The sequence below is a fragment of the Pygoscelis adeliae genome, unplaced genomic scaffold (genome assembly GCF_000699105.1).
Source record: "Pygoscelis adeliae isolate BGI_AS28 unplaced genomic scaffold, ASM69910v1 Scaffold483, whole genome shotgun sequence".
Lineage (NCBI taxonomy): Eukaryota > Metazoa > Chordata > Aves > Sphenisciformes > Spheniscidae > Pygoscelis > Pygoscelis adeliae.
The window spans coordinates 818,063-832,098 of record NW_008824379.1 but is presented as its reverse complement, the minus strand read 5'-3'; the positions used below and the strand labels follow the sequence as shown (position 1 = coordinate 832,098).

The window sequence follows — 14,036 nt, the reverse complement described above, 5'->3', positions numbered from 1 at the left end:
GCATTCCTACAGCTAGTGTTTCCACTGCTGTGTCATTCCTCTTCTCCCTGGCAATGACTTTTTTTGTCAAAGGTGTAGATGCTGTATTTGAGTTTTTGCAGCTTGTTGCTGTAGACCAGCTGGCTTTTCCTGTAGGACCACTTTAGAGCTGAGCACACCAGCTATTTCTGAGCGGCAAAGTGAAGGTGTGAATACAGTAAATGAAGCAGTAGAGGGAATAACAGCAGTGAGAATGTGGTAACATGGAACACAAGCCCACTGTGAACACAGAGTATATACATACCACTTTTTTATTTGATAATGATACTCACGCTCGCTAGACTGAAAGTCACATGAGTATTCTCCCTTGTGTCCTGGGGAGGCTCCCAGAGCCAGTGGAAGGTGGAGAGAAAGGAGAATGCAGCAACAGTCATAGGGACAAACCTGGAGTGGAGGAAAAGTGAGAGGGGAAACCAGGCAGCAGGCAGGGGAGAGGAAGAGTGTAATGGGTAGGGTAATAGAAGTAGATAACAAGATAGCAATCTGGACATTTCCGAGGAGAAGGGAAACTGTATGTGACAGCTGTGAGTATCTGCTATTAAAGGTGAAAAGAGAAGGGAAAAAAAAAAAAAGAGAACCATTACTCTGCTGACCTGGTTCTAGCTGCCAAATCTTTCATGGTTTGAGTACTTTGGCAGCTTCTTCCCTGGCAGTTGTTTATTCACGCTGCTATGCAGTGGGACACCTATGTTCCTTCAGATTTTTCAACGTGTGTAGAAGAAAACCTTTCCCAAAAGTCTGGGTAGTCATTTTCCTGTTCTTTTTATTCTTCCTTGATGGTTAATAAGAGAATTCTGTCTGGTTGAGAGGCAGTAAATGGCAACTTTCCATATTCTGTTTTTGTGCATTTAAGCAAAATAAAAAGCGTGTGTGGTAAACCTGTAACATCACAATATGAAACTATTTCACCATTTTCAGTAAGTCACTTGTTTTCTTACGTTCTGTAGTACTTTCAGTTTCTGACCTTCAAGTGGTCAACTTTTGAGCTCACACTGAACTCACCTGACCACCAAACAGCATGTAGGGAATGGGCCTTATTCCCTCTCCCTGTTTGTTTGGGTTTTTTGGGGTGGGGTGTGTCGTGTCTTCCCCCCCCCCTTCTAATTTGTAAGATTATAGTAAGATAACAGTAAGGTTAGAAATGAATGAATCTGCTGGAAATGAGTCAGGTTGTGGTGAAAAACCTAAATGCAAGGGTAAGCCAGGTTTATTCAGTACTGTTTCTAAAATTGTTTTCCTTTTTCCTCGAGGAGGGAAAAGAGGAAAATATGGAAATAGGAGGATATTTTTAACTTCGGATGCTTAGAACTAAATTCTTGAATTGAACAATGAAAATGAAACAAACCAGTGCTATGAATATAACTAAATTTTGAGACAGAGTGATTTAATGGCTTTTTTTTTTTTCTCCCCCTTTCCATAGGCTGAACTTACAGGTATCAAATGGCGTAGGTACAATTTTGAAGGTCATGGGGACTGTGGCCCTATCATTTCAGCCCCAGCACAGGATGACCCAATTCTGCTCAGCTTCATCCGCTGCTTGCAGGCCAATTTGCTTTGCGTGTGGCGCCGTGACGTCAAACCGGATTGTAAGGAACTGTGGATATTCTGGTGGGGAGATGAACCAAATCTTGTAGATGTGATACATCGTGAACTGCACAGTAAGTTATTCTCCTTCTTTGTTTCTTGATTTATTTATATTTTTCCTAGTGAAAAAGGAACTCTGTCATTAAAGGCTTTAACTTGCTACCATATGTGATTTTTGTCACAACTTATGTATTAAGACCTAAAGAAAAAAAAAGCTTGTAAATTTGACTTTGCTGCTGCAAGCGATCCACAGATAAAATGCAAAATAAAACTTGAAAGAACTTAGAAGACTATATCCAACATCATTACTTAGATTTTTGTGAAATCTCAGATGCACTGTAAGAGTAAATTCTAGTTCAAAGGATAACAATAACGAAAATAAACTCTGGCATAAGGTAATAGTTGATGGAATAAACCACCTATACTACAGAGTCAGGTAAACTCCACGGCACCACAGGTAAATCTGCAAGGTCAGAACTTGCCACGTTGGTCATGCTACAGGATTTGAGCGTAAATGGCAGCAAGTTGCAACGGGTGAATGTAATAAAAGGAAGAAAGGGGAAGGTAGGACAAAGGTGACAATGATAAGTTCATGTGATCGTAAATTTTATGCCATTTGATTGTCCTCAGTGCCTCCAGAATGTGGAGCCTTAGAATTATACACCACCACTAACTTTATCTGTTGTGATCTCTTTTGGCTATGACAATCCACTATATATTAATTCCTTTTCAATGATGTATTGTTGCTTTGAGTAGACCTAGCTTGCCTGAAAACTTTAACTTTTAAAAGGTATTTTATTAGACTGCATGAATACCTGTCTCTTATTTTACCTCTCATGTCTTGGATGAAAACAATGAAAGTTCACTAATCCTGGAACAATAATAGTAATTAAAAAAACCCCCAAACCAATAATAAGGATCAGTTCCTTGGTTTTTACAATAAATTTTCATCCTGGTAGCCTTTAGACCTTCTGGTTACTTGGTGGTAGAATTTGTATGCCAGTTCAAATATATAGAATATTGTATTTATCAAGTGTGCTTTAGTTGTCCTTTATCTCCCTACCTCTACCACGTACTGTTTTGGTCCTGGGTTATGTTATGTTCATTTTCTTATTTGTTATCCTGTTCTGACCACCTTTCTTCAAACCATTACAAACTTTATACTTCCATGAACACCAGATCGTTTATTTGGTAATATAGCCTGTGAAATCACAGATATGAAACACTGTGTATCTTTAGGCGCATTTCATGCAGGTAGCTGTGTGATTATGTATAATTAAAGAGATGGTTCAGAAGCGCTGCACCAAGCCATTCCACTGATGTTAATTTTTTATGAGGCACCTGTTTTGAATGAAGGCATGGGTAATATTTCTACTTACCCAGCAAAGCTTTAATAATATATACTTTTCTCTTTGTGAAATATAGTTTGTTTAATATTTCAAATGCAGTATGTGGGACTTAAGTGTCTTTTCATTTGAGGGGAGTTGCAGGTGATAGCTCCTGTTTCTACTGTAAATTGATGTAGCTTGTTTATATCTAACACCTTGGTTACAACAATATAATGCTAATTCCAGTGGTAATGGTATGGTGAAGTATTTAAATGTACGAATAGCTGAACCTGCTTGAGTATGGTATGGGACAGAGTATAGCAAATGGAGAATAGGATCACTTTGACACATTTTTTTGCCTGGTCCAAAATTTTATGAAGCATCCGGGCTGGAGCCTTCAGTACAATAATTTTTAAGTGGAATTAAATCTGAAAATTGTCTGCAAGAGCACTGTTTTTTAAGTGTCAACAGCAGCAGTTATCACACTGAAAAAACAGTCTGAGCGTAGCGTGTTTCACAACGCTACAGCCAGCTGCACTGAAAAGGTATGTCTACCCTGGTACAATAGCACTATCATTGAGTGATCCTTATTTGCAATGCGCTCTCAAATTAAAGTAAAAACATCTGAAAGAAAAAGATTGTGCAGAGGGATGTGAAGAGATGCAAAGTTGAGTTTGGAGAGGGAGAAAGGAGGACTGCGTAACTCATTTAGGCGAATGAACTGCATGGTATTTGAAAGAAGAAGAAATATGCTCCTGCTAACTGTCAGGACCCTACAAGAATTTGGGAAGTAATCTCCTTTTCTTCTCCCTTCCACTGCAGATTTTGGAATTTCTTGTAATGTGTGTAAGTCTCATAATGATAGGTTTACTTGTTCTATATTAAAAGCACATTGAAACGCTTGTAGTGACTGATCAGATAATAGTTAATTGTAAAAGTGTTATAAATTTTACTGCCGATAGGGTTGTCTTGCTCTTTTCAGTAGTTTAAATTAGAGTTGAAACGTCAGTATTGACAAAATACTGAACATCAAATTCTCCCAGAATGAGGCATTTATGTACATTGATTCCTTGAAATATGACAAAGGACAATGTTCGATGTTTCATGCGGCAGCAAGGCAGAAGAAACAAGGTTATTTTGCTTTTTCTTGTACAAGCAGACCACAGTACTGAAATATTTGATAACTGAAATTAGTTTCCTGAGTTTACATGCTCTTGAAAATATAAAGGACTTTGCATGTGGGCATACAAACAGAAAATAAGTAAGTTACTGAAGCATAGCAATTTACTTGCCTGTCAGCTGAGCCACGATAGGATGCTGTTTGTTTTGGTATAACCTAGTCATGAAATAAGCTGTATTGGCTTAAAATCTTGTTCGTACGGGTTGGATTGTCACTGTGGTCAGTAGCTTATAGTTCAATGACCAGAGCTTTGATTTTTGTGTTTGTACTCGTCCGTTTAGGAGGAGCACAAGTCCCAGAAAACTGATGCTGCAAATCCAAGTGGAAGACTAGAGTCTATCCGAAACATTTTTAGCCTTACAAATCCTCTCTTTTGAGATGTAGGAACTTTAGGAAATAATGGCTGTTAATAAGATCATGAATTCTTACCAAGTGTGAAGTTGCTCACAATGTTTTGGATTTCTCTTTTCCTACCTAGGACTTGTGCTTTAAAAGTGAAATCTTCATTAGAGTAATAAAAATTTAGTGGCAACTTAAATGCAAGTCTTTATCATTTATTCATTCAAGTCTAAATTAGAATTATTGATTTTTCTGAATAACAGACTCGCTCAAATAATATTGTATGACATTTAGTACTTTTGTTAAATAAATGACACCTCCAAACTGAGACTTTTCTTTCAGAAACACTTTTTTAAAGTTTTGCATATGAACTGTGTGGGTTGCCTTATCTTTATAACATTCAAGATAGATGATTTTGGAAACAACAATCTGCCTTTAATAAAAAAAATTTCAAACAGTCATAGGGAAAACAGCTTAGTAGCGATAAACAGGAGGTACTAGGAACAGTTGTTTATGTAGTAGCTTTCCAAAACTGTGCAGATAATTAAATGCTGTCATGGGAGATTAAGTAAAAACAATTATTTGCAGAACAGCTATAGATCAGTTAAGTAGTTAGATTAGCTAGACAGCTGTGAATTTCAGAGGTGTGTCTCCTGCACATACTCCTACATTTCTTTTTCCTGCCAGCCTCAGCTGTTGTGTTCTGGTTTTTATAATGATTGGATTTTAAATTTGAAGAAAGACCAAAGATCTTTATTCTGTCCCAAGTGAAAGAAACTAATTGGTATGGGGTCACTGAGTGGGAGAAAGAAATTGAGCGATTTTACAAGTTTGAAAAAGTTGGGAGTGTTTTAGTTTGCGGAAGTTTTGTTTTCTCAAGAATAAATGCTATTTAATGATGTTACTGCCTGAAGAGGTTTGACAAGTGTTACAGCTGCTGTACTTTTTCCCATAAAGATATTCTTTTGTAAATTCTACAGAAGAAATGAATGGAGAGGAGGTAGTATCTTACTGTTGGCAGTTTTTTTGACAGGAAAGTTGTAGATTTGCAAGTTGCGGTGATCTCATTTGCATTTGGTGACCAAATACCATCTGGAGCACCACAGAGAATTTATACTTGACTCTTGGGTTTCCTTCCCCCCCCCGCTTTTGTGTACCCTATGCATTCCACATAGATTATAAGCAGGTGATACCTGTTCCTTAGTTGCCTTCTTTGCTTTTGCAAGGAATACATGTCTGACATTTTAAACAACCTTTTTGTCTGACAGTTTTGTCTATAAACTTGTAATCTGCATATTGAGTTTATGGATATATTCAGCTTTGTTGCATCTGTGGTACAGAATACTTGAATTATCAGGAACAGTGCAGGCATTATGATGTGCATTACTACTGAGAATATAGTCTTGACCCTGGAGGTGGACTCTGGAAGACTGTCAAAATGTTAGCCAGCACCTTGAAAATGAGTAACTAAGATTCTGGGCATTTGATAGAAGGATGCAGTTTCATTTAAAGAACTATCAACTTGTTTGCCTAAAATGACTGATTCTGGTAGGTGTTTGGGATTGCCGTCATGTGTGTTCCTCTGTGAATCTATGGAGACAAGACAAACGAATGTGAAGAACTTAGGGCATCAGTGAGAAACCCCAGACACCCACCTGTACCCTCCAGCCGTTGTTGTTGGCCTTAAGCAATGCATGGCACAGAAGTGAAAACCTGTATTGTGACAGGTGCTTCATCATATAGTTTCAAAATAGAAGCCAAACACTACAGAGCTGTGAAAAAGAAAATAAATACAATTTTAGCATCTTGCTACTCTTGGGACAATCATCCTTGAAGTGTTGGTAAAGTTGCAGTTAACTCTTGACTCGCTCTCACTTAAAATTTATGTAAAGACGTTTTCCCCTTAAATAGATCAGATTGACAGGTCTTCCCATGCAACCTTTTTGTTGTAGGGGGAAGGGCTTGTGAAGGAAAGTTGGTATCTATAATGTTACTATTTTTCTGCGGGTTGAATTATTTTGAGCCAAAGCCTTTGTTTTTATGTATTGTCTGGTATATTGCACTTGATCCATTAATTGCTGGAGGTGCTTCCCCAAAAAAAGATACTAATAACCTTTGTACTATACTGGATGTAGAACATCAGGATTTTGATGGAAACTCTTATGAAGAATAGATTATCTTGTATTAATTAGGTAAATCTTTCCTGAAAGATTATTGTTTGGGATATTCACAGTTTGCTAAGTGTAAAAATCTAGTCAAAATTTGATCTGTGACGGGAAAAACATGGAGCTTCAGTTCATTCCTGTTTATGAATTCTCGGCATATTGGGCTGATGCAGTTGTAATCCCCATGTGCTGATAAACGTTCAGATGAAAAAATGTTAGCTGTAGGAAGGACTTTTTGCAAGACATCCACGTTAGACCATATAGTTGTGGCCCAGACTTAATTTCTGCTCTTGTTTCTCTGCCTGCAAATTGCTGATGGGTAGATTTTCATGTAAAGGAAAATGGAGCGTGCCAGCTATGTTTTCAAGCATGTTTCCTGAGAAGAATAACTTGCCAGAGCTCAATTTAGGTATTTTTATTACAGCTAAGTAGGGTTCTTGATGCTCACTTATTAACTTCCGGATTTTGAATTGTATTTTATCAGTTAGGTTTTCTAAATTAAGTAAATGTTTAACCGTATATGTTAAATAGATGGTGTTTTTCAGTATTTATTAGGGATTTAAAGAAAAATAATGGAAAACTTGAATTTTGAAGAAGAAAAAATTTTTTTGTTCTGCTAATATAAAAGAGGATAAAGGAGGAGTGAAAAGTCTCCTTCACTTTCCATTTCAATTTAAAATAGTCTATTTGAGGTTCCTTCAAGGTACTGTTTGATTTACTGTAGTTGTAACGAATTAAGAACTCTTTCCTGAGATACAAAGTATGTTCTTAGCTGCTGTATAGCAAGATATGTTAATTATTGAATGAGAAGATGTTCCTGTCTGTTGAAACATATTTTAAGTGTGTGAAGCAATGCGTAAAATCAAGAATAAGCACCCCTTCCTGTGAAATGGGTATACAAATTAATAGTATTGCTTCTAGTGGGAGTGCTCTTAAATCCTTCATTCTGTTGTGAGGTCATGAAAGTGGGAAAGAAGGGAGCGTTTTGCTGCTGAAATTGCATTATGGCTAGCTTTGATACTTTCTTGAAATTACCAAAAGGTTATCTCCTTGTTTCCTGCTTTGATAGGCTTAGTTGAAGGGTGTACAGGCATGGAATGTGTATTACAACAATTTGTTTTATGTATTCTAGATAACTACATAAACCCCCAAACTATTGGCATGCTCAGTATTATTTAGAATGAGACCAGCTGATATATGGGAAAGCAGTTTACGAACAAGGAATAAAAGGAATCTCACAGGAGCTGAAATGGAAGTATTTTTGAAGGCTTTCAATTTAAAAAGAAGCTATGAATATCAAGCAGCTGAGTACCACTTATTAATAATTTGAAGTGAAATCTGAAAATGGTTAATTGCTGGTTCTTGAGTTAAGAGTGGAATTAGCAAGTAGGTTCATATGACAGAAGACTTTATTGGAATATTAAGTTAACTGAAAAGTCTGTTTCTGGGTTGATTACTTTCAATAAGATAAGTCATTTGCATTTTCTTAATTGCCTAGCATAGATAATTTCCAAAGACATGAAAACAAAGTTAAACTGTTACATTCTTTTGGAAAGAAGATAAGATTTAAAAGCAAATTCATACTTTCTCAGCTTGCAGAATTGTTCTGTGACCCTTATATTTGACACTGTTAATTGGTGTCCGGTGATTGCCAGTTGAAGTTTAGTTTAGACAAAATAAAGTTTTTCTTTTTAGGAGGCATATTAAATGAGGTTATTATGCCATCATTTGGGATTAAGGAATTGCTTCATGGGAAAATGCCAACTCCTTTTATACACATGAAGTTGACAAGAGCCTTATTGTGTCTGGGCAGGATGTCTTCATTTTATTTTGTTTTCTTTTTCAAATAAATATTCTTCCCACCAGCCCAACTTCTTCCCCCTTTTTTACTTTAAAATTGGTTTATGGTTATAGACAACAAGGGTATGAGTTGTTTTTAAAAAAAAAAAAAAATCTAAAATCTGAGTATTCCACTTAGAAGTCAGATTGCGCTTACCTTTTCCTTAATTCTTATTTTCTTCAGTGGTTTTTCTCTCAACACTAACAGTGAATCTCAGTGTTCAGAGCAGTATCAAATGAATACATATGGCATTCATGAATTCATTATCAATTCTAGTCAATGATGTACCATTCTAACATACTGCATTTTTTGCCTTTTTACAGTCTGCAATATCTAAGTCTAAAAGGTAACCAAAAAATACAAAATCTTTCTTTTTTTTTATCTCCCAAGAATTAACATTTTAAATCTTTTCATGTTTGGGAATTTGGAGGCTTTACTGTTAATTGCAACAAATTACCTTATGAAAAAGGATTGAAAGACACTGATGGAAGGTAAAGCCAAGAAATTCTCTATTGAATACCATACTTTTTCCTTTTAATCTTCATGCTTTCAAAATAGAAGCTTAGTTCAATTGAAATAGTTGAAATGTTGAGTAATTTATCTTTAAGTTTTTTTGGCCGTGCAATAGTTACTGTTTTTCTGTTGTGTTTTTGTGGAAGAATGAATTGGCATGCCTTGTGAAATGTTAATAGCTGCATTCTGTAGTGACCGTTTATTGATTCTTTTGCAGAACTGTTTCAGTAAGACTAGACCTCATAGCAAACCATATACATTTAAGGGCGGAATAGAATTGGTACTACAAATGTGGTACCGCACAGAAAGTGCTGGAAATCCGAAACAAGATTGTAATAGCTCAGAATCCTTTTCAAATAAAAGCTAGAGTGAGGTATTACTAATGAATTGGAGAGAACTATTGTATAAAATGTGCTTGGAATTAACTAGAGTGTTGAGACCAAACTGAAGTCCAACTTTTGAATGTAAATAAAATTGATGTGTTACCACAGGCAACTCAGCGAACCACGTAATTAGTTTTTTTCCATGAAAAATGAGACATTATACTGCAGCTGCAGCAAAGCTGTATGTAAAGGATTTATGTTCTAGTTATATGAAAATTAAACAATCATTAAAAGATTGTATTTTTAAAAGTGCTGCTTGAGGGGGGAAAATGAAAAAATCCAATCAGTAGAATTTATTTTTCAGCAATGTGTTGGGCAATATCATCCACAGTAGTTGATGTTTTTTGCTTCAGGGAATCTTTTTTCCCAGTGAAATGAACTCACTTAACTGTGAGAGGTAAATCTAAGTTAGCTAGAAGTGAAATCTGCATTAATAGAGCTCATTACTGATGTTTGTATTTTCATGTACTGAGTAATCCTAAGAGCACAGGGTAAGCTCTAGTGGTAAATTTCATCTTTAAAAACAGATGAAATGCCACCTTCAAAAAATAATAATTAAAAATTTGCATACAACTGCATTTTGGTAATGCCATATTTAGAATAGTTAGTGAACGTCTAGTGACATACACATGCTACTGGATTGCAAATAGAAAACATAGAAACACGCCTCTTCTAAAGTTAACCCATAGTTTCTCTTTAGAGAGGTATGTTTTCCATTACATAAAAGTTACTTACTTTATTTCAATGCTCCTATTAAAGTTTATAAATCTTGATACAAAAATCTTATGCCCCAATTCTGAGACTAGTTTCATTTTAAGTGGACTTAATTATACATGTGCATTTACTTATCCAAGCATTTGATGGTAATCTGTATTACCAGTAGATTGGACACCTAGAAACATGTACATATGGCAATTTAGAATAAGGTTTGATGTATGGTTCAGTATGTCAGTGATTGGCCATGAAATTTAAGCAGCAATATGGTACACTGAGAATGAAGGTTTTGAAACATGAAGTCTGTTTCCTAATGTTTATTTGAAACTACAGGGCATGCTGAGGTGGTAATACGTCATTTCCAAAACAGCATGCCATAAATATGCAAACAAAAAAATATTCTTGCATAGAATTAAGAGGCGGAGCAAGTGCAAAACAATCGAGCTGTAGCACGTAGAATAGCTTAAGAATGAGGTTCAACTCTTACCTTTGCTCTTTGCCCATGGGAATTGTGGGTTTCGATAGGAAAAGAAAAGGGTGGAGTTTTGCTGTTAGTTAAATATTAGTTCCTTGTTTAAAAAACCCAAACAACTGTGTGTTGCGGTCACTCATATAATGACAACTAGAACTTCCAGTGAAACAGTGTTAAATTTAATTTTTTCAATACTTAACGTTTAAGTAGTTTGAAGGAAAAATATACACTAGAGTAAAGGCATGCTACTGAAATGTTTTTGTATTCTTGTTGATCTAAACCACCTTCTAAATTTTTTCACTTTCAACTGAGCAGCGTAAGCATAACTTGTAACAAAGCTACCTGTGCTCAGTTTGTCCAATATCAGAAAATTGACTATTGTGTTCCCTTTAGTCATAAGAATGCACTTCAATTGTCTTTGTATTCTCTTAGTTCAGGTACAGGCTGGTGTGAGACAAGTCCACTGTTTCTGTTACAGCTGATGACAAGGTTTGGAGCATTACAGCCCTCAGCTCGCTTAGTTTGCTTCTGCCTCTTACCATCCGAAATTGTGACTTGGAACGAGACACTGCTACTTCTGTGATCTAGCACAGTTAAACTCAGGTGTTGCCCTTTGTGGCCCATTGCTACAGTTTGAAGTACACACCTCTGCATGAAAAAGCTGTGGCCTGAAAATAGCCATTCTTGCTAAAAGACCTTTGCAGTCCTTATTTCTGGTGGTACAGTATTTGCCAGTCTTTTCCTGGATTTTCACAAAATTTTTGGGACATTTGAAATAGTCAGTGGACAAAGGAGTCAAATGGAAATGCTACAAATTTGTGTAAGAAATTGATGGGTGGCTAGTAACAAATAAGCAGGCAAAGTTAGCACCTCAAATTTCTGGAGAAACTTAAGTGTGAAGTTCAGGAGTGTATATTGATAAACTTGGTCTCAGAAGGAAGAATGGAAGGTGGCAGGTATGGCAGTTTCCAAGCAGAACTCCAAGAAAAAAATATCTCTCTTTATGTTTTCTAGAAAATATTTCTTTTTTTATAATTCAACTTGTTCCATGACATTCTAGTTGCTCTGTCTTTTCTGAAACATAAGTAATACCTTTTTTACAGCCAAGGGAAACTTCAAATCATAGGTGGTGAAAGTATCATTGTACAGTGGCTTTTTTTTTTTTTTTACTTGAATGGCTTGAAGAATTTCATATGTATTCTTTAATGCTCTCTAAAGAGATGGGAAGTATGAAAATTATTATTGTGTCTGCAGGGGGAACAGGAGGGCTTATAGTCTTATGTGTTTATGGTTCTGGAGAGTTGGTTAACCAACTGGGGAATGGAAGTTAAATCTCTTGTCTCCTTCTGAGTTCAAGAAAATTTATTCTGTGCAATATTTTGCAACATATGTCAACAAAATTCACTGGAATCTGCTCTCTAAGGCGAATGAGGGGGAAGTGTGTCTTTTTTTGTCTCCCCTGTCTTTTTTTTTTTTTTTTTGTCTCCCCTGTATTAAAAGGATGCTGTTTCTGATAATACCATGGTAATAAGCGGTGTGATTATAAAGCAAGTATGGCTGTTGTATTTGATTGATGTTCTCGGCTTCTGGTGAAGCGATGGATATGATGTTGGACTATGTTGGGTTGGGATAGAATGATGAAAGGCTTAACTGAAAACCCTACTCTTCCCAGTGATATTCCTGAGTATGCCTGGGAATTCTGCCACTTTAAAAGGCTGCTTATCAAGAGGAATATGTGTTTCTGACAAAAGTTGTATAGGTTTACTTTAATGTGCAATCGGCTTATTGTAAGGTAACATTTTATTTTTATTTTGTACTAGCATTATATTTTGAATAACTTAAAAATAACGTATGGATTCTGTTGCTGTCCTTAGCAGCTCTCAATTGGTAGTCCAATTCTGATTTTCTTTTAAAACCAAAGTAATATTTTTTTCATTGCTGCAACACAACAAGAGCAATTATAGAAACAAGATTTTTTTTTTTTCATTCATGCAAAAGAAAGCAAAGGTTGTTCTTCTGTCCTTGTTTCAGTAGTAAGTGGAAAGTATATATATGCTGCAACTTTTTAGCTGTTAATATGGACAGTTGTTTCCTCTTCATGGTAAGTCACTTCAGAACAAATAAAAAAAAAGGAAGAGACTGATACACTTCTGCCTCCTGGGAGAAGGAAGTGTAGTTCAATTTTAAGCCTGACAAGCCATTTAAACCTTTGTGCCATTTCACCTTTGCGCTGTGTATTGCGTTGAACGTCACCGTAAGCTTCATGTGGGGAACCGTATCTCTTTATGTAGATTGCAGTATATGGAAGTATTATGTTGTATATGCAGAAACTATATATTTGGGGGTGAATTGTTGTAATTCAGCAATGTGAAAAAGGATTGAGATAAGTGAAATGCTGGGCTATTTAATAGGACACGCTAAAAATGTGAGGTGGTGTCCTGAAGTGATGTCAACATCGTTGCTTCTTCTTTTCTGTTGGCTTTTTTGTGCTTTCAGCTTAAGTAAGGTCCTCTGATCCTCTGTCTTAGACTCTGCACAAACTTAGAGCTAGAGTTTATACCCTGAAGAGTTTTACAGTCCAAATGGAGGAGTTCCCACTCGTCTGTTCCCTTTCCCATTCTTTGGGAAATAGTTTGTGCAGGAGCTAATAAGCGGATGAGGTAAAGCGAGAGTAATAAACAGCAATGTGTTTCAGAGATCTCTCTAGAGAGACTTTTGTACCTGGATAAGCTATCCATTGAAATGTATAACTTCTAGACAGATATCTGCTGTCTCAGATGTATGCAGAATTATTGCTAAGTCCCTCCCCCCGCCTTTTTCCTAAACTAAACCAGACTGTAGTAAGCATTACATTTTTTAAAATTATTATTTCTTTTGCTGTAAACCACAGTTAAGGCATGGAAAGTGGAAAGAAAAATGTTTTACCTGCAAGACTGTTACTGCTTAGTTTAAAAAAAAAAACCATTATGGTACTCAAATTCCTAACGCCTCCCTTTTTGGTATACGGGTTCCTGCCTGGCCTTGTCCTGAAAGTTTCTCAGTAAGCCCACAATATGTGTATAACTGGTGAGCAAACATTACACAAAGCACGCTGCATTGTTTACTTGCATGTCCTGTCCTAGACAGCTGTCTAAATTTTGTGCCACAGAGAGATGTTCAGCTTTTAGTATGGCCGATCCTGTGTTTTAGCAACTTCTCAAATTAAAGTGCTCAGATTATTGTGCGTTAACAATCTAACCAAAAGATCATAATGCTTATAGATACATTGACTATATGTATGAAAAACCCCGTTACTATCGTTGAGGAAATAACTTCTGAATTGAATGGGAATCTGTATGAGCTCAGTTTTCAGTTCTTTCTGTGGCTTTACAATTATTTTACATTTTTATTTATTTATTCTGCAGTAGTAAACTTAGCAGCAAACCTGTGTTATATAGCCTCTGGGAAAGATGTTTGTTTGCTTTTTCTCCACGCCCCCC

At 36.2% G+C, this 14,036-nt stretch overlaps 1 protein-coding gene across 1 annotated transcript in view; it reads left to right on the top strand.

Annotated features, from left to right (window-relative positions):
* The window catches only part of MED13L (mediator complex subunit 13-like), a 195,119-nt gene that overhangs the window by 10,315 nt on the left and 170,768 nt on the right, over positions 1-14,036 (top strand). The window contains 1 exon segment of the mRNA XM_009320204.1: positions 1,460-1,697. Coding sequence (XP_009318479.1) covers positions 1,460-1,697 — 238 coding nt within the window.